Genomic DNA, 26362 nt, shown 5'->3' with positions numbered 1-26362 from the left:
CGACCATTAGCTCTTCCGTGTTTGTACTTTTGCCAGTACAAAACCCTATTAACCCCTTTATGAATTACCATTCAGACAACAGCAAGTGCCGTACCCACCTCGTGCAACAAATATGCAAGCACACATCACAACATACAATTCCATACATAAGTAGGAACGAGATCAGCAGATTGCATTTATCATCACATTAATATAATGAGGAACAAAAACTGCCTTGACACAAAAGCTGTTTGAACCAGAATCGTGTAATATTAACAATGTTATAAGCAAGCGATGAGTCACAATAACGTGGCTGAAGTATGTTGACCAGACCACACTAGAAAGTGAAGGGATGACGTTTCGGTCCGTCCTGGACCATTCTGAAGTCGATTGCCATACCTTGAGGTGCTTCCGGGGCTTAGCGTCCCCGCGGTCCGGTCGTCGACCAGGCCTCCTGTCATTATCACAATCGACTTCACAATCGTACAGTCTCCGTGGTGTAGTGGTAAGACACTCGCCTGGCGTTCCGCGAGCGCTATGTCATGGGTTCGTATCCTGGCAGGGGAGGATTTACTGCGCGCAATTCCTTAACTGTAGCCTCTGCTTAACGCAACAGTAAAATGTGTACTTGGATGAAAAAACGATTCTTCGCGGCAGGGGATCGTATTCCAGGGACCTGCCCGAAACGCTACGCGTACTAGTGGCTGTACAAGAATGTAACAACTCTTGTATATATCTCAAAAAAAAAAAAAAAAAAATAATCCAATCAAGTAACCTCCTGGAAGCAAACTCGTTGGAAAGTTATAAGCATAGTTTTGGTAGTTTCGGTATGTATAAAAAAAAAAAAAAACCACTTAAGAATGGTCCAGGACGGACCGAAACGTCGTCGTCCCTTCACTTTCTAGTGTGTGGTCTGGTCAACATGTTATAAGCAACAATATAATAAAACAAGACTGCGACTTTTTTGAAACCATCCCGAAGAAAGTCGCGGTCAATACGTGTCTAATTATGGCTCTCGAGGTGACGAGGCAATACGCGGCAAGAGTTAATGGTAAATGACAGGTGCCACAATTAGACCAGAGGGGCTCTCAGCCCCCTCCCCTCCAACACTGGCTCTCAGAAGTCCCATGACAGGAGCCGCTCTCACATTAACGACCCTACTTCAGTGAGAAATTATATCAATGCGCAGAAATAACTGTGCTGGATATAGCCCATTATGGGATCTTCAATAATAAAAATCATAAAAATGACAAAAATCAAAGGGCACCTTGAAAGAAATTGGGCACCAAAATATCTAACGGGACATTACCAAGGGGACGATACAAATGTCTGCGAATATTTCCGCGCACAAGGAACATATTACAAAAGAAGGTGTGACAGCGCAGAAGTCAGGCGGTACAAGAATAACCCAGCAATAAACACGACACATCACAAAATACACATAAAATTACGCCATAAACGAAGGAATGGAAATAAACCGAAAACCTAAATACAGTATACTTATTCCTGCGTACGTTACACGACGCTTATAATACTAATGTGCTAATTTACAAACAGGTTTAAATAGGCATATGGTGATGCTAACCAATAATAACTTTGCCCGTGGACAAACGATTCCATTTTACCATATACACCTCGGTGAAATTCTGAACCGAAAATACTGCCACCATTCCTGCCTCTTGAATATTGGGATTTTATGAATCGAAGTCCTCAGAGCCAATCAGTCACTAACAAACAATTAGCGGATGCCAAACCTGGAAAAGTGTGCAGTGGCAATCTGACCTCAAGTGAAGACTATTGGCGTGCGTGAGGTAATGGGGGATGAGGGGGGGGGGGGCTGTAATGATGACGAGTAATGGTACAGCTTCATGGTGGCAGGGACTGTTGCCATCAAGCGGTGTCTGGTGATGGCGATGGCCTGTGGTACACGTTCGGCATGGTGGCGGCGATGCTACCTGGATGGGGTTGTGGGGTTTTACTCCCCAAGCCCGCCCCGGGGCCAGGCTTTGACTTGTAAGACCTTGGTCCAACAGGCTGTTTGTTTGCTTTGAGTGGCCTGCAGGCCCCCATATCCACACAGCCCGTTTATGGTGCTGGTCGAGTGAACATTTGCCGTAGCGGAGGCAGCCACAGGAGCAAAGCAATAGCTATCAGAGGGATACGTTAAGGCCTTTTTAAGGTTTATTCATTCTTAGAATACGTGGTTGTGTTTGATGACCATCTTAGTGGAAGCTGGCAACAAAGAGTGACAAGTGAATGAGAGTGGCGGAGGGAGGCAGGACGGGTGATGGGGAAGACAGCAGGGAGGGTGGGTGGTGGTTTTAGAATTAGTTAATCGGAACAAAAATTTCCTAGTAGTACGGGCTCTGGCGAGTATAGCATTATAGCCCGTAGTGGACTTCCCTGGCACAGGAGCAGGGCTGTAACTTGAGAGAGAAGAGAGGGGATGGAAAAAACATAAGTAGGAAAGGTGGTGGTAGTGGAGACTGGTGGTGTGGCGCGGGCCGCAACCAGCGGCGGGGCTGGTGGTGGGAGTAGTGCGGGAGGCCACCACTAGAGAGCAGCAGCGACTGGAGCAACAGGTAAGGCGAGCAACGTTTGTCGCTAAATTTAGATACGAACACACCCACCCGACCCCGACGCCCTGCCTACCACGCCCAGTCAGTCAGTCACCTCGGTTAACGAAAGTTACCAGAACAAAATGTACATTGAATTTTAACACGAATCATAAAATAATTTTACCCAGATATAACACTAAAAATACAACCTGTCTCCTAGTTTTCATCGGAGAAGCAACAAGAGGAAAAAAAATAAAAAAAAGGAAGTATCCCATTCAATAGTTTCCCGGTTTATCGGTGGCAGCAGCACAGCAGAACAGCAGCAGGTTAACAATACGAAGCAACGCCAACCGCTGCCCGAACAAATAGCTTCGTAAGGCTTGCAGCTCGCAGCACAAGTGGCGGCAAAAAATCAATAAGGCTAAACAAAGCCTATAAAAAATGCACGTGTTGCGCCAGCCTGCGAGAACCTTGCCGTGTACTGGGTGTCTCTGCCAGGCTCTGAATGTAGTGACTGGGGGGACGTCAGCCTGGGAACGTCTGACTAAGAGAATGGGGGACGTCAGCCTGGGAACGTCTGACTGTAGTGAATGGGGGACGTCAGCCTGGAAACGTCTGACTGTAGTGAATGGGGGAAGTGCTAACTGTAGTGAGAGGGGGACGTCACCCTGGGAGGGGTCTGACTGTAGTGTATGAACTAGGGCAAGTCTATTTGGTGTAAGCGGAGTGGAGTATGGGCATGTCTACGGGGCGCATGGGATTCCCGTTTTCTGTGAACATGGGGGCATTTGGCAATGGGGCGAGGGAAAGTGAGGGAGGGGGGGGTGGAGAACAAGACGCATTACGGGTTTTTAATCTTCTTGAAACTAAAAACATGTTTTAAATTACTGTTTTAACCTACCGACATTATCAAATAAAGTATAGACTATATGTTAAGTATAAATTCGTGAAAAAAACATTTTTAAACCCGCGTATTTCTGAAACACCGCGACCCTTTTTGCAATCACGAACGCTCCACCCAATCATTAGATTTCCTGTCCACTTGGTTCACTCCCAATAAGGCCACAACGAGCTTGTATCCGCGTCACATGCAGATCTTCACTTAACAGTCTTTTCCCCTGGTGTCTGTTGCAGGTTCCGTTCCTCGCGCTTGCGTTACATCCCATAGGGCCAGGAAGTACTAACATTACGTGGGTAGTTATTCATGAAGAAACAGACTTCAAGAAAGGTAGGTTTTAATGAGTAGCGTCTTTGCCAGATTTATTCACATTAAGAATTATTTAGCTATTAAACCATAAAACAAATAGCGTCCTTGCCAGCGACAGCTTTATCTTTAACTTCTCTTATTTGGTTGGTAAAAAGGGGGGAAGTAGAAATAGCCTAAGCTACTCTATCCCTTTGAGATGTATTTTTTCCTTGTCTCAATAAACATACTTGAACTTGAATTGAACAAATAAAATAAAAACGTTGAGTTTTGAATATTGCGAAATGAGCATAATTTAGTAACGCGTGGTATCTGCATAGGCCATTGCATATTTGACTTGGTATTGAAAGTACAATACGGTAATACCACTAATACTTACAATTACGAAACTTTTGCACAACGCATTCTTCCAGTGTCGGCACCTATAGCAACTATTTGATCCAACGTACCAGCATGTACTGTGAGACACACCAAGTCAGTTTTGTACTATTAACTTCATTGTCAGAGAGAAAAGCAACAAACCAACCACATTCTTGGGCCTAACAGCACAAAGTATTACATTAGGCCTAGGGTGGCTTTGACAGGTTCTTAAATTTCCAATTTAATTTAATGACGTGGGCTAGTGAAATAATTCAAAACAAACATTTGCTATTAAACACAGTATTATTACTTTAGGCCGGGCTGCTTTTATACACCTTGTTTATATATCTTAGTTTCGCGTTTTCTTAACGACTGGAGCAAAATACCCTGTAAAATATTTGTCTATAACAAACATTCCATCCCAAATAGATTTATGGATCAAGGCACTAGGTCACACTCAAAGGCCTCAAGATATTATTTCCCCCCTTCACTAATTGGTCGACTTTACAAGCCTCACGAGACCACAGTTTTCGACACATTTCATGACGCCCACTTAACTTAACCTTCCTGTTGTTAATGATGAACGACAGCGTCCTTCACGGGAACGTGAACTTCTGTCTGCAAGCACGGTCGTCACTACAATCCAAGAACAAATATGTCTTTTACCAACTTCTAACAGTGGCGAGCATTTACCTGACAGCACTAACAATGCTTGCCAATTTGCCAATAAGGTAAATAAATTACCCTATTATAAACATAAAGTCCCTAAAATACACAAAATATATGAAAAGCTGATTCTCACTGTCATATTCAAACTTGTACCATTAGCTCATTTGTACCTTAAAGGAAGTCAGAAAGTTCTACTTTAAGCACGGCCATGGTCCAGACTTAACTCCTGAGAGCTTGGTCCAACAGGCTGTTGAATGAAGTGGCCCGCAGTCATACATATCCACTACAGGACGGTTGGTCCGACACTTGGATCTCTGATGTTCAGTGTTCTACGATTGTGTCTGTGGCACCTCTACTCCTCAATGGCTCTGTTCTGCAATTCCTTAACATTCCACTTAAAAGTGCATTTTTTTTTGCTATATCAGATATATTATAGAGCGTTGATAACGAACTTTGGTACTTGGAGCAGGCATTCAGGTTAACCTTTAAAGCGGCTATTAATTTATCCATTCCTAACATTTTTCGCAAAAATTGAAACGACAGCCAGGACAAGCCGTTGTTTTCCTGTACATTTGCAGAGGGAATAATAATTTCATGTGTAGCTTACCTGTACTTGCAGCATCTCCTTGTCGTCGTCGTCGTGAGGGAAAATGTGGGGCGAGCAGGGAGGAGATGATTCGGGGGAGGTGGGGCGAGCAGGGTTGTTACTGAAGGGCCTCTTCATAATACACACAAACACGTGGGTCTGGAGGCACTAAGCCAACTCACTCTCAGCCGATACTGAGTGTAACTCAACACGCACTAGTACACGGGCCTTACCTGAAACAAATAGAAAAATGATCATTAGCATAAATTTGAAAAAATATACAAGCTCAATACTTAAATTGTTTTATCATATGATTATAAAAATAACCTCGTCCAATTATACTAAACTTTATATTTGTTAAAGGGGGGGGAAGGCGGGCGGTTAAAGGGAGGGGGGGATGGTGAGTGTTGAGTGGCGGGAATGGAGACCAGCCACAATTTGCAAGAGTGACGTGTGGTGGCAGCCGTCATCAGTTATACTGTGAGCGGAGCGTGGAGTAGCCTCACCTCTACCCTACACTGCCGCCCTCACCGTCACCATCTACCGCTGACCTGCATACTTTACACACAATAATCAGGTCACTCTCATTAGGCCCAGCACGCACCATCATTCCACCATCAGTGTTGTTTCCATACACACTGACAAGAGACGTATGCAGGCATGCAATGTACTCCGTTTTTGGCGCGTGAGCTAGTCTACTACCATAGCAAAGTTAGTAATCACCCAGCACACTTATTCACTTTAACTCGTTCAATAAAATAAAATGGATAAAAGTGATAAGCAGTAACACGAGGAATGGTAGAGTGAGTACGCACACAAGAATAACAGCTCCTCATGCTCAAGCATAAGCTTCAAGAGCCCATAATGTTTTGCGAGTCACACAGCTTTACAGACTTGTATTAAAACCCACGACACCTCGGCATATGTCTACAGCATTTGCTACGCATCTTCTTTAACTCCTGGGAAATAACATTCTTAGCGTGTGTATAACTGGAGCATACCTGAAGGGTCTCGGGAGTTCTACTCCCAGAGTCCGGCCTGAGGCCAGGCTGGAATTGTAATAACTTGGGGTCCAGCAGGCTGTTGCTTGGAGCGGCCCGCTGGCCCACACATCCACTACAGCCTGCTTTATGGGGTTCTGGGCGTTCTTCTACTCCCCGGCCAGAGGCCAGGCTTCACTTGTGACCCGAGGCATGCCTGGTTGGTCGCAATCTCAATCATTACTCGGTACGATTAATGAGACAAATTGAATGCAAAAGGTATCTCAATCAATGGTGTTCCAAGAAATGTGTAAGTACTTCATTTATAATGTACTACCAGAAATCTTAAGACAAGTAGCCAAAATTTGCTTACTGTAAGGTAATGTATGCACAGGTCTGTAAAGCTGCCTCCCAGATGGATGGGGGTGGAGCAGGATTAGTAACTAATTCACTGCAGATGTAAATTGACTGCTTGGCCTTGTTTATGCCCAAGATTAGTTCTCCGTCATTTTGCTGTGCCCCCCTCCCCCCCATTCACCCTTTTCGCAATGTCAATGAAGAAGTCGCATTCCAATAGATAAAAATCAAAATATTAAATTTGAATTTAATTGTGACAATACGTCCAGATCAACATTTCATTAGTTTAAATAATACCCTGGAACTGTGTGATGTAGAGATAGGTAGACGAAAGGGCGGTGAATTTATAGTGTTGACGGCTAGCGGACACGCGGGAAGAGATGTAGCTCATGTTGCAATACCGTAAGTGACCCAGACGTGTGAAGTCGTGAGTGTGCAAGTATCAACATCGTCGCCCACGATGATGAAACTACTTGGTCATGACGGTGAGGACTAACGCCTGCTTAAATGGCTTAACAAATGTCCAGAAGTATGTTGTCTGCTCCATCTCACAATTTTAAGGACAAATTTGACAAAGAATTTGAACGCCAAAATAGTTAAATTTCAACATATATAAGACTGCTAACAGGCAGGGCATACATAAAACGCTAGACTTCACTCCTCCGTAGTCACCGTTAGCTAGGACTGTTAGGAAAGAAGAACAAGTCTGCAGCACTGAACTGAGCCATTAGTCAAGACCAGGATTCATCAAGAATTTACTCCTCCACTTACAAAACCTGTGCATCTCTCAACAATAATGCCCTGGATTGTTGCCGCCAATCATGGCGACTTTGTTTACAGATTGAGCTTCAAAGCACCTCAAATTCTTTATAACAATAAACTTTGGATTGTGAAGTTTCACTATTCGTAAACTGTTTAATAAATGTAATCGAAGTCGATATGATTGTTGAAAGATGTATAGGTTTCATAATTGGATATGTAAATGCTTGATGAATTCTGGCTCAGATGACAGCGCTTAACATCAAAACTAGTAACGAGGCTGTAATAAAGAACCGCAATTGCAACAAGCCGGTAGGCACTGAACTAAATGTCATATTTTGGTGAAAATGGATAGGTTAAAGGAATAATAATAATGACACTCAGTGATGATTGCTTACGCCTGTGCACACGCGATTATTAACCAGCTAACCAGAAACAGGTTAATAAAAAGCATGCTTTGTGCGTGTGGAATACATACAAATTTCCTGCGTCAAGCTAAAGTTTATGCACGTTATGTGAGGAATTTAAGTATGCAGGTATGAGCGCGAGTGAAGGACAGTGGGTCAGAGGCACCAGTCTTCAGATCTCACACAAGGTTGACATAACCGGCCCACCTGCACCATCGCCTCCCATATTTAGAAACTTGTCAAGCTGGCCTCATGGCTAGCCAGCCGGCCACCCGCGCCTCTTGCCCATGCTGCTGCTGCTCCTGCTCCAGGACGTCAACCCCAAATATTCTTCTAAAAGGTATACGTACTTAAAAATAGCAAAATAAAACTCAATACATCCTAGTTTCGACCATGAAAAACGTGCAATCAGGTCTTATTTGAATAAATTACAACTAAACATGATTAATGTTCATCCCCACGACAGCGTTGACGACAAAAAATTGTCCTCGTCCCTACTTCCATGTGAAAGTGACGATAACTTTTGCACCTTCAGACTATCTGCCATGATGATTATTCAACTGAAATCTGTAACAATCTATAACATTTCCCCCAACTATAAAACAACTTTAAAATACACCATATTAAGAAAAAAGTTTTAACTTAATCCTGACTAAAGAACAAGAATACAAACGTGCATGTACCACAAGCACTGTAAAAAGACTGGATGCTCCCGTCAAGAATATTCAGATAAATGCCAAGAACGCTCCCTTCGCGTAAACAGTAATCAGATTAAGCTAACCTGATTTCCGAGGACGAAGGTGAGTGTGCCTTACTTGGAAAACAAGCTGATGCAATACACCAAGTAACAGAAAGGCATTTTAAGGGAGCCACAAGAATTCCAATCTCTTTCCAACACTACTAATGTAATCAAGTTCTTTGCTTCTTTCTCGTAAGCTTCGTCCACCTACAATTGCTCTCCCGTTCCTGTGTGTTTTATCGTGGATCACACACCTCTGCGAAACAAAACAAAACTTGTTTTCTGTATAGAACACTATCCAGGTACAATATGAGGGGGGCCTTACTACCCTACTGATGCACAGCAGACTCAACACCACCAGGGAATCAGGAGGGAGATAAACGAGATGCGCCACAAGGCGGGGCACAATGCCGCACCCGTGCGTCCGGCTGAAGAACAGTGCTTCACCCGAGAAGTAAAACTAGAGGAAGTGACAGCTGGAGCGACAGCCATATCCCCACCACTACCACCACCCCCACTCTCAACAATAGGAGCTCCAGTCTACCCACTTCCACCCTCGACCTCACAGATACCGCACTCCGCCCTCTCTAAGGAGATCTTTCATGCTCTTGGGGATATTCCGTTCTGCATAAGGAAATATCTTATTCCCCCCTTGAGGAGATATCTCATTCCCCTGGAATATACTTTGTGATGGTTTCAGAAGCTCTTGTCTATATTCACGGCTGTATGAAACCATAATTTCTGGGTGACAGCTAGATCAACTGGGCTGTTCTTTCTCTCATGTTTGCAAATCCACTAGTCTAGATAAAGATATGAGAGAGAACAGAGGAGAACAGAGAACCAAGAGACAGTAGGCCATTTTTTAAGGCCAGGCTTCAGATGAGCTGATGTAGGATAACCTTACAGTCTCATTATGAACATCAAAACCATTCTAAATGTGCCCGCCTTAGTTAAAAAGAGGCACAGGGAAACAGGGTACGTTGTGGACCGCTTTTACCTGGCCATTGTAAGTCTGGTTAACAAAGATAAAAACCGGGATTTTGACCGTTAACGTCACTACATAATGGAGTCCACTAGCAACACACTTCGTTACTCAACCCTTTCTCCAAACATCTTGGTGGTGCAGCCCTCCAAACATCTTGGTGGTGCAGCCCTCCAAACATCTTGGTGGTGCAGCCCTCCAAACAACTTGGTGGTGCAGCCCTCCAAACATCTTCACACGAATGGACAGAATGGGTAAAAAAAAAAGACCAATTTAGTTCATACTGGTAGACTGACTATAATAAGGCTTATTATTCCTAAATTAGACAAATGTTTTTTATATAAATTCAAAGAATTGTTGAGTTTAGCGTTGAAAGTTGTCACCATTGATTATTACATTTCCCGTTGCCCTTTGGAAGACTGCCGATATCCAATTAAAATTTTCCGCAGCTTCTAAAGGCAATTTTCATGCTAATTTTGGTGGCGTCAGCAAAGTGTTATGTAAGTGGTTAGTGTGCCTGTGTATGTTAGGGGGATGATCACAAACAACGGTGCAGAGGGATCGAGCTTTGTGACGTATTCTACCTCCCTCAATCCTCTGCGACCTGTTGTTATAAACTTGAAAATTCATTGTCAACTCCTCTCACTGCCACCACCTAGTTACTAACCACGGCCAGTAACTGCAGGTGCAACAGTTGAAGGCATCAGCTAACAAACGACAAAACCGCAAAGGAACACCAGACCAGGTGTTAAAAGTACAGTACAGTAAATATAATTTTGCGCAACAGTTGTTACTAATATTTGCATTGCATGCTTGCCGCAGTGGTCTGCTTGTAAGTTGTGTAAAGTTGTGTAAACCAACGTGTAAAGCCATTCACAGAACCCTTCAACGGCTCAGCTTAAAAAGTATATTGGGAAGGAACAAGTATCTTCTGCGGTAAAAAAATTACAAAATGTTATGTCGAGTAAAAAAAATTTAAACTGAATTTTTGATTATCATTGGAATCTGACAAATATCGGAATCTGAAACAATATCTGAACAATAATAACCATAACAAGGCAGCATATGTGCTAACATTACCTGAACGTATAAATGATTGGTTCTATAAAGAAAACGAACTGTATGTAACTGTATAGCACTGTATACAGCAATAGATTTGGTAACAAGCGAAGCAAATAATTCCCAGTTGGAAGTGTTAGAAGATGTGGGAAAAATGCTTACCAATGGAGTGCAATTGCAAGAAGCGGGACAAATTTAGCACTAATGGAGAGAGAGCGGGTACCATTGGAGAGTATTGGCAGCAATGGATACCAAGAAGGCGTAAATCAGCACCATGCTAAAATTTGCCACTAGCAGCAATTTCACAAAGGGAAGGGAGGATGAGGAGGCAATATCTGACCATCCGAATGAATATCTGGTTTGACAATCGGTTGGCTGGTTATATCAGTCAGCGGTCTGGTGTCCTTCCAGGTGAACTCAGGGCAGAGGGGAAAGGTTGGGGTGAGGTACTGGGTAGGAGAGGGGTCGAGGAAGGGATGGGGGGAGGCAGGCTAACCCAGCACGATCAATAGTGGGCGTTATGGGAGAGGGGTTGTATGTGTGGATGGAAGGGGGGGGGGGGCTGTGATGGGATGGGAGTTAGGGCGGTAGTGGTGGGATGGGAAGGGAGTTGGACTGACGGTGGTGGTGGGATGGGAGTTGGACTGACGGTGGCGGGATGGGATGGGACTGACGGTGGTGGTGGGATGGGAGTTGGGTTGACGGTGGTGGTGGTGGGATGGGATAGGAGTTGGACTGACGGTGGTGGTGGGATAGGAGTTGGGGTGACGGCGAGAAGTTGGGGTTCAGTTGGTGGGAGTGTGCGCGAGTGGCTGTAGATGGGAGGGGGGTGTGTGTGCAGAATGTGGCCGTAACGGGTTGTGTGTGTTGAGCAGCGGTGGTGGTGGTGGTGGTGACCAAGAGGAGCACCGCCAAACACAGCACTTCATTTTTATGTTCAGTTGCCTATTCCAACACCACATAACGTTTACCAAACAAATAAAGCAATAAGCTACAACAACAATGCCACGCTGCTCCAAATTCAATTGCAATATGCGGTTCAAAATGCTTCGCTTTGGCACGGGGAAAAAAATCGGAAAGAACGTTAACGCAACATAAGCATGCTACTGGGGGATGCATTTGATCACTGAGGAAAGGAGCTACTTACTAGTACCTTTCCTGGAACATACCCGGAGAAGAGTTTCCGGAGTTCTACTCCCGGAGCCCGGCCTGGGGCCAGGCTTCCCGGTTCATGCAGCCACTGGGTCGCATGGCGATCTATGGGCGTACGTGTTTTAAGCCCTATCACTGCCCAGAAACAAAAAGCTATCATGCAGGCGACGAGTCACAAGAACGTGACTGAAGCATGTTAACCAATCCACACACTAGAAAATGAAGTGACGACGACGTTTCGGTCCGTCCTGGACCATTCAAGTCGATTGTGAGAATGGCCCAGGACGGACCGAAACGTCGTCGTCCCTTCATTTTCTAGTGTGGATTGGTCATCAAAAAATGCTATCATCTCCCTCGGCATTACTCAAGCCAACATACTAGACATAGTCAAGCCCCGTCTTTCCTCTACAAGTTCACTGTGCTACTCTGAGATAGAGATATAACCGACAAAGAACTAAGAGCAAGAGAACACGGTGGGGGCGGTAAAATCACTGCTACACCGTCCAATAAAGCAAGGAACCTTCCTTTTATGATCATACACAAATATCTTTGTTTTAAACAAAGCATCTAGGTTTTCCGGATACCTCGACACGGAAAATAAGGATCTACATTGTTCCGTGAATAACCTGCACTACTCTCGTGACGCGGCTGAGAAACTGATAGAAAACCTATTTACACACTCAGAGGTAATGAGATAAAGATAATTTAAGGATAATATAATACTTTAAAACGGAGAACAGAAAGATATGGAACGCTTTGGATAACTGAAAGTGGAAGAATGGAGTTGGGTTCGTAGTACACCAGCAGCAGCAAGGCAAAATATTAACTGCTCACGAACGGCGTAATTAATCGAGCAATGCTGTCACTGGCGACACGCAAGCCGCTGAATCATAGTGGACAGAAAGAGGACAAAGAACGGGGGAGGGGATATATAGAGGAAGTTAAAACGACAATGCAAGAAAGAGATGAAGAGTGCATGATGCAAATTTGCAACCGTGCTCCAGCCACGAATACCATCACCATTCCCGGAAGAAAAAAGTATATCCAACATGCAGCGTCCAAAAGTTAATTTTCTAATTAAAACAACCTTGTGAGAATTATTAAGTGGGCTGATATTAATTTAACTAATTATTTTCCAATCTTGCGACTGACATACCTTTAATAAAAACTGAAATCTCTTTACGTAAAGCATGCTAAGGAAATGTATGCATGCCCTGTGAGGATATAAAAGTTTTCCTCAATGATTTAATCTGAACACAATGGATAAAAGTAACTAAACGATAAAGCAGCCTAAGTGTGCTTAGGACGTCACTTACATACAAATTGAATATAACCGTTAGTTAAAGTGGAAGAAAAGGAATACACAAATAACGAAGAGGCAATCATAATTCTACAACGTTAACGAGTTTTAGAAATTTACCCATAAATGCACAAGTTTGCATTTTTAGTTATTTTTCAATGTATTCATTTTATAAAGTACATGGACGTTCACAGGTTTCATACTATGCTCATAAAAAGGCATAGTACGAAACGCAGAAAACCAGTAGCTGGAAAAGAAACAAGAGGCGCGAAGGTATTGATGAAAACCGGAGGGGACGAGGGCATTACTAATTACGTGACTCACCAACCCTCATTTCCCCCCCATCGCCCCGTCTTCCGCCCCCGCTCCACAACCTCTCAACGCCGCACAGCCATATTCCATTCAACCCCCCGCAAGCTAAGTCATCTCACGAACTACGTGAGATCTTCAACACTAGACTGAAACTGTCGCCAAACAATACACCACGCCAATATAAAACTAGTGCCGGCCCAACCTCAACATTCATTGTTGGACCCGCTGCGTGTTCTTACAAGTACCGAAAAACCTAAGCGATAAAACTCTACTTCTCGACAATTTGTAAACGTTTTCAAATTATCACTGGACTCCAGGTAGAGACGCTAAGTGGAGAAAATGTTTTTAGAAACTCGCCGCCCTCACGAGACTGGAAAGAAAACATTAACTTTTTATGGAAACTTCATAAACTCGGGTGTGGGAGCATTAAACAGACTAGGGGAGGCGGCGTTACGTAGCACTTAAAATGCAAAAATTATCCTGGACGCAAGGCTACCAACCTGCGCTGATAAGAGTTTTACAGTGTTCATTGTACAAATATTATCTTGCTCAGGCACGGCTTGCTCTTGCTAATGCAAAGTCAAAACTCCGGATAGGCAAGAAAGCAATTGTGAACACTACTGCTCCGTGAAGATAGATTTATTTAAATTTCAATTATAATAATTAAATTCAGATTATTATCAACTTAATTATTCATGGCGTTATAAAATAAAATGGAAAAACACTGGAATTAACATGCACCATTAACGGCTAACATTTTGTAACATAACTTTGCACTTAGCTAGTAAATATCAGTAATACCAGCGTAAAAGGACATATATATCACTCCACTGATATTAAATAATTTACTAATAATGCTTTCACGCCAATTTGTTTCCAGACCTAAAGCTCATTTAGTGGCCTGGGCAATTACCAAATGAGTGTGAGACAGTCGTTCCCGCCGCCCGTACCTGGATTGGAGTTTTTCTACTCCCCATGCCCGGCCCGGGGCCAGGCTCGACTTATGAGAGCTTGGTCCAAAAGGTTCAGGCTGTTGCTTGAAGTGGCCCGCAGGCCCATATATCCATCACAGCCCGGATGGTCACTGTGGACTTTACTTTAAGTTCCCCCAAACTACCTTGGCTAAAAGCCTGATGGGGAGGTAGAAAAGGAAAAAAAACTTGAGAGAACGGCGGCGAGTGTGAGAAAACGGGCGGGAACAGAAGGGGGTGGGGGAAGGGTGTCGCCATGCTGGTTCGGCGCCAGCTCAGCTTGCCCCGCCCACGCCACCCAGACAACACCCAGTTGTATCGCTGCCCTCTTTTATCAACACACAGCCCTCACTACTCTCACGCAGCTGCGTTAATCATTAACACGTTATGATTGTAACAAGCACAACCCTCCGTGTACAACAGTCTTGTAAATAACTGGCATTTCGACATTGTTACCATCGATTTCACCAGCCTACTGCGTCATCGAACGTATAATATACACGTGTTCATTATATTACATTGCATACATATACATTATATATATTACATATATATACATTATACAAGTATAATTTTGCATGAAATTAGTGACACTTTTTGACTAAGTCTTTGTTAACAGAGGATGTTATACCAAATGGCTATATAAAGAGGGGAAGGGAAGACGTATGCCAGAGACGGGGTAGTGGGGGGGGCACAGGGTGGAGAGGAGTGGGAGCAACACTTCTCCCCAACTAAAAAAGTGGGGAGAGGGGGAGGCATAAACTCCAGGAGTGGGGAAGGGGGGGGGGGTGAAGGCATAAACTAAGGAGAAGTGGAGAGGGAAGACGTATGCCAGAAATAAATGGGGGGGGGGGAGATGTATGCCAGAGAGAAGTGGAGAGGGGCAGACGGATGAGTGAGTGGGCAGACACAGGCTGGGTAGAGTGGGGGGTAGACAGGCTGGAAAGGGGAAGAATAGAGGGAGAAGGAAGGAGGGGTGGGAGTGAGGAAGCGGGGTTGGGAGGGTGTGAGAAAAGTTCCACCTGGCAGCGGTCAAGTCGCGTCACCACAATTGCAACAAGACTGGGATTTACAACTAAGATAGGTGGTGTCTTCCAACACGGCACACCCAGCACTTGGGCCTCGGCTAACAGCTAGAGAAGATCTCTTTGTTTTTCCCTTACACACCCTTCTCATTTGTCTGGGTGGGGGGAGAGAAGGTGGTGGAAAATTGGCTATTACGGTCTGGCAACCCTCTCAGTGGTCCAGCCGCCCGGGGGATAATTCAATATCGCACCCCTCACCAGCCCCCCTCCACTGTCCACGCCCTCGATTGAGAGGGATGGGGGAGGGGAGAATAGAATAAGATAATGGCCATGAAGCACATAATGACAGGCACAGATTGGCAGTTTTGCAAATGCGCCGCCTCAGAAAACTCGAGTTGCATTTTTTTAACTGGATACAAAACAAATGTATTAATAGTATAATTTCTTCGGTTCTATCTATTGTATATAGTGTTTTATGAGCTGAAAGCCGCGCGGGCATAGACTAATTTGTAATGATAATGAACCCAAAGGCCCAGTAAGTGGGAGTGTCGGTGCAATGTGACGTACCTTGCAATATGATACACTAACGAGGCAGAGAGTTGACCAGAGAGACAAAGAACCAGAGGGTGTGATATCTCGTGTTGTGGGGTCATTATTAAGTAGCGACAGGGACCAGTTAGATGGACGAGCTCAAGCCATTAGCCAATGGTTTGGAGCAATGAATCACACAACCCTTATTTAAGCATATTAAACTTTACACTTGTTTTACACATTAAGCTAAGACTAGAGAAAAGCAGACTGTAATACGTGTAAAGTCTTTGCTTCTTTGTAAATCTTGCTTTTATTTTAAGTTACACATCTCCCTCTTCCCCCTGCACAAGGCCCAACAAAACTGAAATTTTAGCTGTACAAATTTAGTACCAAAATTATCTAAAATTCTCACAAATTATAAGGAATTCAACATACTTTGCTTAAATTACGTCATCGCTTAGTGCGATGTCTGCAGCTGGCCTCACCCCTTGACTACCTGGGTAAACATACCGTATGACCTGTGCATGAATAATTGCAAGCCGGCATGCACACCCTCAATAACAAGACAGTGCCCCCAATCAACTCTTTGCAGTGGGGGATATGAAGGAGAGCTGGTACGTCATGGGTTGAAAGGGAGAGAGGCGGGAGAGGAAGGCGCGTGGTCTTTCTCCAAAATGTCATAGGGGGAAGGGGTAGTGATAATTATAAGTGCAGTAATCTAGCTATAAACGAGAAGAGGAAGGGCGGTGCTCAGAATAGAGCCAGACCGCTGTTAGTCTCAATACACAAAGTCAGCATTTCCGTTCTGACTGTTTTATCTTTTAACTCTACATAACGTTATGTTAAGTATTAAAGTATAACTCTACATCATCTTGCACCCCAAATGCTGTATTTCGCATCCAACCTGGGCTTAATATGATTAAATATAATAACTAAGTGGTACTTAATGTTTGTATGTAAAGTATATTTGCTAAGTCAAGTATATTCAAAATACCCATGTTAAAACGGATTACAGTACTGTACCACTAATTTTATTTATGTTACCCTTAAGGTACCATGTTTCTAAAACTCTTACTGAGAAAATCAAAGCAATGCGGGGGCTTGAAACATTAATTTCCGTTAGTATAAATTATAAACGGCATGTTTGAATGAATGAATTCTTTCAGAAAATTAACATTGATTCAAACTAAAAATTAATTTCCCTCCTATTAAAAGCTTAATAGGAGGGAAATAATCGCTTAGCCCAAATTTACAATTACTGTTGAACTATATTCATACTATTAACACCAGATTGTGACAGTAGATAAAATGTCGAGCGCCGGTTAAGAGATTGTCGAGGGCTGCCAGGCAGCACAGTACAATAACTGCCGTTGAGCACGACAAGGTAGAGATCGCTGGACAGGAGAGGGACGAGGGGAGTGAGGGATCAGTGATCAAGTTTTACAGAGGGGAAGGGATGATCGAGGTAGTTGAATACTGGGGAAGGGGGGGGGGGGAGGGGTTGCAAGTGTTGGAGCGCCGCTGGAGGACAACGGTCTCCAGCTTACCGGCCCATGATGCTCTGACAACCGTTACAAAAGAGGGACAATGCGCATGCGTAGGTCGATTTCAAATTGCCGAGATGATGATGGGTAAATGGGATAACAAGAGCGCCTACGAAACACCAGGGTCAACATCACAACGCATTTTAAAAGTAGCAGTGGTAGGGGGCGCGTACAAGAGTGGATGAAGTTTGCGAGAAAGCTAAGACCTATTCAGTCATTACCGGTCGGATAATGATGTAAACCATCACTAAATCGTCAGCCATCATTGAATAGAGAATGCGTAAATTCCATTAAAATATTGTAACATGTTCATGCGTGGCGGATGCACTTATGGCTATTTAAACCTTGTGTCCAACACAGCCACTTCAACTCTGGTACGTTCACTTCTACACGCCAAATTCTTCATATAAATCTGTGACTGAAAGGGAAGGGAGGGCAAAACAGTAAAGAAACTGCTTGAAAACGCCAGCAACATTGTGAAAATGGATGGAAAGACAAAGACGATAAACGAGACTAAGCTAGTGCCTGGAAGGAGTTTTCAGCTTAAAAGTGGAGGCTGTGAATTTACTTTGTGTTAGGAGATAAAACACACACAACATGAATTTCAAGCCAGATGTGAGTGCATACTGTGGGGGTTATTGGGAGGCAAGGCAAGAGGCAAGTCAAATGGGGGCAATGTGATGGTAAGGGGCGACTACATGTTGCCCTGGAAGCAAGAGAATGGCGAGGTAGGGACATACCACCCATGTAGGGGAGAAGGGGGGGAGGGGACGCTCAGGTCGGGTACACGCCTCTGGAAGGGGGAAGTATGAGGGTGTCGAGTGACGCAGGATAATCTGAGCGGCTGGGCTGGTTGGTGGAGCTAAACGTTATAGCCACAAGGACGTAACCCAAGCCTCTACCCAAGCTCCGACCCTCACCGTCCGGCTTCTTCCGCACTCGGCACACACTGCACGCCTTTCATGGTCAGCCAGTCGCACATCAGATATTACTCCTCCATCAATGTCTTGAGCTCACACCGCCAGCATTTCATTGTCATTTACTTATCGTGCACTCCATACCCATCCCGTGGGTTGTTCATAATGGGATTCCTGAACCCCCATAGTTCATTTAGCTAAGAAAGTGAGTCTTGTGAAGCTAGTTACACAACTGTTATTACATACACATGCATATACATATCATTTGCCTATGAGAACATCCCCAGGAGCGTGATGTATCACGATAATATTCCCTGTGTAATAGTCTTTATATTACAAGTGATTTAAGACGAGACCCATAAGTTCCCATCCAACTGGGCGGCGGCGTCATGTGCATGCTGCACCTACAGTAAGCAAATTTTGAATACTTCGCTAAGATTCCTGGCAGTATATCATTTTGAATGAAGTACTTTCTTGGACACCATACTAATTCCGCGATATTTTCTCATTCCATTAAATAATATCATGAAGTATGTGAATAGTTCATTTAGTGAAATCTACATCAGCAGATGGTTCAAACTCCCAGAGAAGTCTAAGGCCGAGCCTAAGCCATGCGGTGGTAACATCTAGAAGTCTGCTTGCCACCTTATTGAATGCACGTCTATGGATCATCCAAAATGGTTAGCAGACACTTTGGGCACTTTCGACTTTAGGCGCAAAACCCAGTTCGAGCTGAAGTGTATTCACGTTTATCAATTAAGATGTGAAGCTATTATTTGAACATCAAGTGCAACAACCCTCATCCCAACTAGACAAGTATGCCTTGAAGGTGATCAACTCTCAATTAACCAAAAATAATCCCACTTGGTTGCATTCTTTCACATGGACCTTCCATACGTTAGATATCGGATCACAGACCCATGTCTGTTTTCTTCACAGTAAAACCACCCCCCATACTTATGGACATTAAACCTAAGGTGAATCATGATAATCTGCACCACTGATTATACTTGGATTACACCTAGAGTGGGTTCTGAGAGTCCCAGTCCAACAGTGTTGCTTGGAAAGCAGGCTCACATACTCTACGAAATATTGCTCCACCCCACAATTTCCCGTATATATTTCCACATGTAAGAACTTGTTCACTAAACACGGACAGAACGCCATCCTATCTTCATTTTAATTCAATACTCACTTTATTATGCAAACAATATCCCTAAGCTGCAGCTTCTATAAACTTCGTTCCCTCAATCTCTCGCCATTCAGCACTGTTACTACCCTTAACTCACCAGCAGCTGAGCCCAGCAACTACACCAACCCTATCGTTAAACTATTCTTCTCTACATTCAATAGGGAAATATGACACACAAGATAAGTAGCTGCGACTCGAGATGGAACATGCAATATTTAAATATAGCCCAGCTGCCGTCCAGAGGTTCATTACGTCAGATGGGCGGGGATATAAAAAGAGGGTGAAAGGGCGTGGCTCATCTCGGGTGTCTGCCAGCACCGGCGTCTACCGACCAACAGCGACGGTGACGCCCAGGCCTCTTGTTTAACACCCTTCCCCCAAAAGACACTACCGGTCACCTAAACCCGCCATAACAATCCTCCAAGACGTGCACTAGTCCATGTTATGCTTTCCCCGAACCTAATAGCCTCTTCCAAGGTTCCATCACCTGAACGAACCTACCAAAAACTTGAATTAATATAAATCCTATTGAATCTGCACCATCACTATTCCTATACATTTAAAACCCGTTAACCTCCAGGTTCCAATTTCGCCCTTCAGCCGTTACGACAATTTAAATATAGCTATCACATCCACCACTGCAGTGCGTTAACAAAAATCACTAAATTTGCATGTTCCATCTCGTGGCATGAAAATAATTTGTGGAAAAGCGTCTGGGGAAGCATCAGAAGAAGCATGTAAACGCAAGATCTGCGGCAGTAACCTGAAAGAGGCCATGCCAACAGACACCCTCGCTAAGGGGGAGGAGTGGAACTTGGTGCAACTTCCGCGGCAACCTTGGTGTGCTCCCACAACTTCCTGTGTGGCGGCTTTGAAGTGTTGCCAAGCTGGGGCTGAGCTTCAGCTGTGTGGGTCCTTGCTTGACCCTGTTGGTCTGCTGAAGATATAACGTAGTAAGGTGGGAAATGGGAGATGGTTCAGGTACAATGCGCGTATCACTGGCAATACTCTTATCGTTATCCCACTACCACCTTGATATGCTTTATCTCTGAGCCCCTCGACGACCATGGTCGCTCCCATCGATGCTAATTAAGCATAACCATATGAGACAAGATAATACCTGGTAATCTCACCATCGGTACTAACAACTAGACTAAGAGAGAGTGCTGTTACCATGTCACTTAATAAAACAGAACTGTCAGAGAGGAAGGCAGCATTAAACTACTTACTTCAAAGTCAGCAAATTATGAGGCAGAATGTTATGTGACCGACTGACCGAGATCAGACAAGAAAGAAGTTCAACCGAGTCTATTTTTGGACTGCCGGAAAGCCTTCGACAGTGCCTCACATGACTAGGTGTTTACATTGGATGAACAGGGTTGGGAAGGTGGTTTTATCAAATAAGCACTTTTACGTAATAAATAAGCGACCACCGTATAATTATCTGTATATTTTTTATTAAATAATACAAAATCAACTTTTATCAATATCGCAATATACAGCATTTATAAAACTGTTAAACTAATGGTTAACATTCCTTTCCCCATTTGCGAAGGAATCACAAATCCAGATCCCTTCCAATGTGCTATTGTTGTAATGGCTTGGCGCTTTCTCCTGAGGTATCTTTCTCCCTTCCCTTCCAGAGGTATCGAGACGTACATACATTTCCTCCAGCTTCCATTTGTGAAGGAAATGGCAAATAAATGTAGAGCATCATTGATTTGAACTTTACAAGTTTGATGAACCTGGAGATACGAGGACACCGGCCTGGGCCTCGAGGTCACGGTTCCCAGGCACCATGGTCAAGTAACAAGTGTTGTGATTGGTGCCAGGTTGCATTTCCGGCTGCTGCTGTGTACGTTTTCACTGACAATACAATTTCTGAATTTCTTGCACTGATAAGTTCCTCCACCTGCCACCGTAACCTACATTATTTCCACAAGTAGGTTACACACTGCCATATATACTTTCCATACCTTTTAAAGTGAACAACAACATACTTTTCAGCCATAAAAATGTCAAGACTGCTTGATAAATCGTAATAAATAAGAGACAAGATACTTGGCATTAGCCAACTAGGTAAATATATTAAATAAAACCTGATACTTGAGATAAAATCAATGTAGGAAGGAAATACAATAGAAGCAGGACCCAGGCACTGAAAATCAACACCCTTTACAACAGACCCACTACCACTTCCCATCCAAGGCCGTATACCATTAAAATCAACACCAACTATAGCCTCAGCAACCCTCGAGAAGAGAAGCCAACAACTATCCACGTGGCAGCCATTGTATCCAAACCATATGGACAAAAAATGAGTTAATATAGTCTCGTGTAAACTCCGTAAACAATTATATCTACAACGTATTTAATATAATACTATACCACTACCATGCACAGGTAGGTACGTGATCCAGGCAAGGCTTCCTGCAGATTCATTTATATAGCGACAACTGAAAATAATGAAGTTCTCGGTATATTACGTCAGCGGCAACGTTGTCTAGCCCCCATGGAGTCTTTGTTGCCTGCACTCAACCACAACCACCCTGCTCTCTCCCGCCCGCCTGTCATACGCCAGCTGCCATTCCTTATTTTTATTGCCCCGTTAGGCTATGTCCCTCTTCAACGCCATAAAGTCGGTTACACAGCCCAATAAAAGGTAACGCCCCACTGGTGTCTACAGGATATACAAGAATGTTCCCTGGTTCCCATAAACAGCGATTACCTCTGGTGGTACCATATATCGTGGTACTATTTTGGTAAGCGTTAGTAACATATACTTCTATAAAACTATATTGTATATATTGTTTCAAGCAATAGATTACTTTACAAGATCAAAGCATCAACAAGTGTGATGAATACTAAAATATCAGCTACTCATTTCCAATCTTGGTGAAAATCTACAATGAACTAATTAAAATTACGAGCCGTGTAGTGTAGATTTAAGAGAATACTGTACAACTAAATCAGATGCCTTACACTGACTTCCTATTTACAAAATATATTCCTGCCACGTAATATATATTGCACAACAAGCCGCTTCTGGAGAGACAATGTATGTATAGGAAATGGCCCTATAAGGCCTGTACAATTTCGTTCTCAGAGGCAAAAGGTCTCCACAACCCCCACGTCCAGAGAACAAAGACAAGATAAAACAAATAACCTAACCCACACGGAAATAAAAAGGAAAATAACATTTCAGTACTTCAAGTAAAAAATAAATTATATAAACTGCTAACATATACATATACATATACATACATATATATATATATATATATATATATATATATATATATATATATATATATATATATATATATATATATATATATTTGCCTACTAACACCATTATTGAACTTATAAAATTGTGCATTAAAGATAATTATTTCAGCTTTAATGATTCATTTTATAAACAAACATTTGGCATGGCGATGGGTAATCCCCTCTCCCCTGTTTTGAGCAATCTGTACATGGAATGTTTCGAAATAAATATCCTTCCCAGGATTTTACCCTCAAATTTGCTTTGGTACAGGTACGTTGACGATATTTTGTGCCTGTGGCCGGTTAATCATGACGAAATTGATTTTCTCAATCAAATCAATTCGCTGGTTCCGTCAATTAAATTCACAATTGAGAACGAAGTGAATGGTGTTCTGCCTTTTTTAGACATCATGATTCATAGAATTGGTAGAAGTTTCAAATTCAATGTGTATAGGAAACCTACCAATGTGTGCTCGTATGTACATTTCTATTCAAATCATCATGTTCAGGTCAAGCGGGCAGTTTTTTCTGGTATGTTTCTCAGAGCACTGAGAGTTTGTAGTCCGGAATTTTTCGATGAAGAAATAGCAAATATATTTGAAATTGGGAAGAAGTTAAAATACCCAAAATCGATCTTGGATCTTGCGTTTGGTCAAGCAAAAAGGACTTTCTACAAACAGACTACTAAGTCGAAACCAGAACTGAAAAATTCGTTGGTATTACCATATTCCGAGGGTCTAGTAAATCTTGCCCCAGCCCTGAAGAACCTTAATATTAATCTAGTGTTCAAAAATGATAATACAGTTAAGTCCATGTTAATTAAGAACTCGCCCTCGTCTGTAGCAGGTTGTGTGTATTCCATCCCTTGTAATGAGTGTGCATGTGTTTACATCGGCCAGACAGGTAAATCTCTTTCCTCGCGTTTAAAACAGCATTCATACGCTATTCGTACAGCCCAGCAATCCAGTGCATTGTATTTACATTCCAGTTTATGTAATCATTCTATCGACTTCACAGGGGCAAAATGTATTGTTAAAAGTAAGGATTTTGTTGAACGAAACGTGATCGAGTCTGCTCTGATCAAACATTGTAACAACAGCCTTAATGTGAGCCCCGGTATGTACAAGTTGGATCCCTATTTAAGCCTCAATATAGCACGTCAAAACAATATAGCAATCATTTAAACACGTATGGCACTTGGAGATATTAAAAGGAGCTGCCTTGTATGGGCCAATAGGCCTTCTGCAGTTACCTTCTTTCTTATAATTCCTTTCCTCCACTTATTTTTGGTGGTCAGGTGATCTGCCCAGGCGGATATAAAGGTCTGATCAGCAAACTTATCTTCATTCTACTTTGCTCTGATGAAGGCGAATTAGCCGAAAACGCGTTAAGCATTTTCTATTTTTCATATGTGGTTATTCTGCATATATATATATATATATATATATATATATATATATATATATATATATATATATATATATATATATATATATATATACACGGTGGATAACATTTAATTCGCTTGGACCACTGGAGCCTCGAACAGCAGACCACAAAAGCAGCAGTATTTATATAGGTTAAAATTAATATCCCTTCCTACCCATATCGTACAATCCAAACCCAAACCCACCCACCCAAATCGGAGAATCGATGGGTCTATTAAGTTTTTTTTTCAGTGTCAAAACAAGTGCATCTGGATGGGGTTCTGGAATCTCTACTCCCCCAAGTCTGCTCTGACTTTTTTGAGAACTTGGTCCAACACTTGCTTGGAGTGACCCGCAGGCCCACATATATACTATAGTCTGATTAGTCCATCACTTCAAGGGGGGGGGGGGATGCAAGAAGACTTCCAATTTTGTTCCGGCAATAATTTTTTGTTACTTACTAGGAGGATAATACTGAACAACCACGGACCTCTAATTTTCATAGTGTTTTCCAATCGACAGCTTTATTAATATCAGCTTGAAGTTTTTAAATGTCTACAGACGTACTTTTTCATGCTGCATTTTTTGCAATACGTACATTTTTTCATCTTCAAAAGATGACGCGAAGCTGACTTGAATTTTTGTCTGTATCTGATATTAGAATAAGGAAAAACAGTGGTGCAAGGACTGTGCCCTGAGGTACATAGTTTTTAACTTTGCTTGGATTATATTGTATTCCAGTTAACTCTTTGCGTTCTGCTTGACAAATTTTAAAATTAATTTTAATGAAGCATATTAATTAATGCTTTACCAGTTATTCCTACTGACCTAATTTCGTGGGCAATCACATTCATAAAAATGCATTTGCAATTTCTGAACACATCTGCAGTTCGATTTTCTTATAATGCAATCTGATTTTGTCATAGCAGCAACAGGTAAGATCATGTTGCCTGGAGTTACACCTACAACATGTATAAATCCACGTTGCCCGAGTTGTGGATATGGCTCTCACAAAATGTTTCGATCTTATTCCTGATCCCACTCAAAACCCTATTATATGGGACGTTAGTGCGACTGGTCTATAATTCTTAGCCAATGCTTTGCTCCCTCCCTTGCATAGGGGAACTATATCTGCCGATTTAGGTGCTTTGGTATCTCACCTGTGTCCAAACATTTTCTCCAGACTACAGAGTGCTTTGCATTTCTTTATATATACAGTATATATAATTCGAATCGAATTCGAAAAGTGGATACACCTGCAGAGTGCATTAGCTTGGGTCGTGTTAAGTTAATTTAAAGTTTTAAAATCAGTCTTGTGAACAATACGACTTATCCGACCAATATACATGATGAGAAACTAACAATTACTGTATAGAACTTAAGACATTCCTCGAATTTGTCTTAAATAATGAATATTAACAATTAAATGAAATATACTTATCATTCATAATTTTATACTTCACATAGGAGAATTGACAGGGCAGACTAGGATAGGGACATTATTTAGTACTCACACAAGGAGACAGGTGAGTACAAAAATGAACCACACACATTAGAAAGAACTTTTTCGGCGTCAAAGCAGTTAATAATTGGCATGCAGTAGGAAATGATGTGGTGGACAAACAATTTTAAATGTATATACGATGTAGAGCCCAATAAGCTCAGAGTTTGAGAGGCGGGACCAAAGAGCCGAAGCTCAACCCCCACAAGCACAACTAGGTGAGTACAAGTTGATTACATAAGCTGGAAACTTGCCCTAAGCTAACAACTGCAGTATATACTCAATATATATTTTACCAGTTAAATATAATTACGCAATCGTATATATAATTACGATTATATATATACGATTGTGTTGCGTATGGGTTCTATACGAAAACCACCATGCATCATTTCTTCAATTTCTTCCAGTTATAAAACCATGATTCCTCTCTCCAAACAAATGATATTCAAGAGACTTTTCAAATTGTATTACTTAAGTACTCATGTACTCATTAATTCATGTTTCGAACTTGATCACCTGTGCCTACCTTAAATCACACATACGTATGCGATAGCGCGCTGTTCTAAAATCTCATGGCAGTG

The 26362-nt window shown here is 42.6% G+C and overlaps 1 protein-coding gene across 26 annotated transcripts in view; it reads right to left on the bottom strand.

Moving 5' to 3' along the window:
- heph (polypyrimidine tract-binding protein 1 heph) overlaps positions 1-26362 on the bottom strand; it is a 378342-nt gene that overhangs the window by 107409 nt on the left and 244571 nt on the right. For 8 of the 26 annotated variants that reach the window (XM_069330014.1, XM_069330019.1, XM_069330021.1 and 5 more), the window contains one exon: positions 5378-5589. The exons of the other annotated variants lie outside the window; for them this stretch is intronic. In XM_069330014.1, coding sequence (XP_069186115.1) covers positions 5378-5494 — 117 coding nt within the window. In that variant the 5' untranslated portion in view covers positions 5495-5589. The remainder of the gene's footprint in view (positions 1-5377; positions 5590-26362) is intronic. 26 annotated transcript variants of the gene reach the window in all.

The sequence above is a fragment of the Procambarus clarkii genome, chromosome 23, assembly GCF_040958095.1.
Source record: "Procambarus clarkii isolate CNS0578487 chromosome 23, FALCON_Pclarkii_2.0, whole genome shotgun sequence".
NCBI classification, from domain to species: domain Eukaryota; kingdom Metazoa; phylum Arthropoda; class Malacostraca; order Decapoda; family Cambaridae; genus Procambarus; species Procambarus clarkii.
This window is presented reverse-complemented; position numbering and strand designations above follow the sequence as displayed.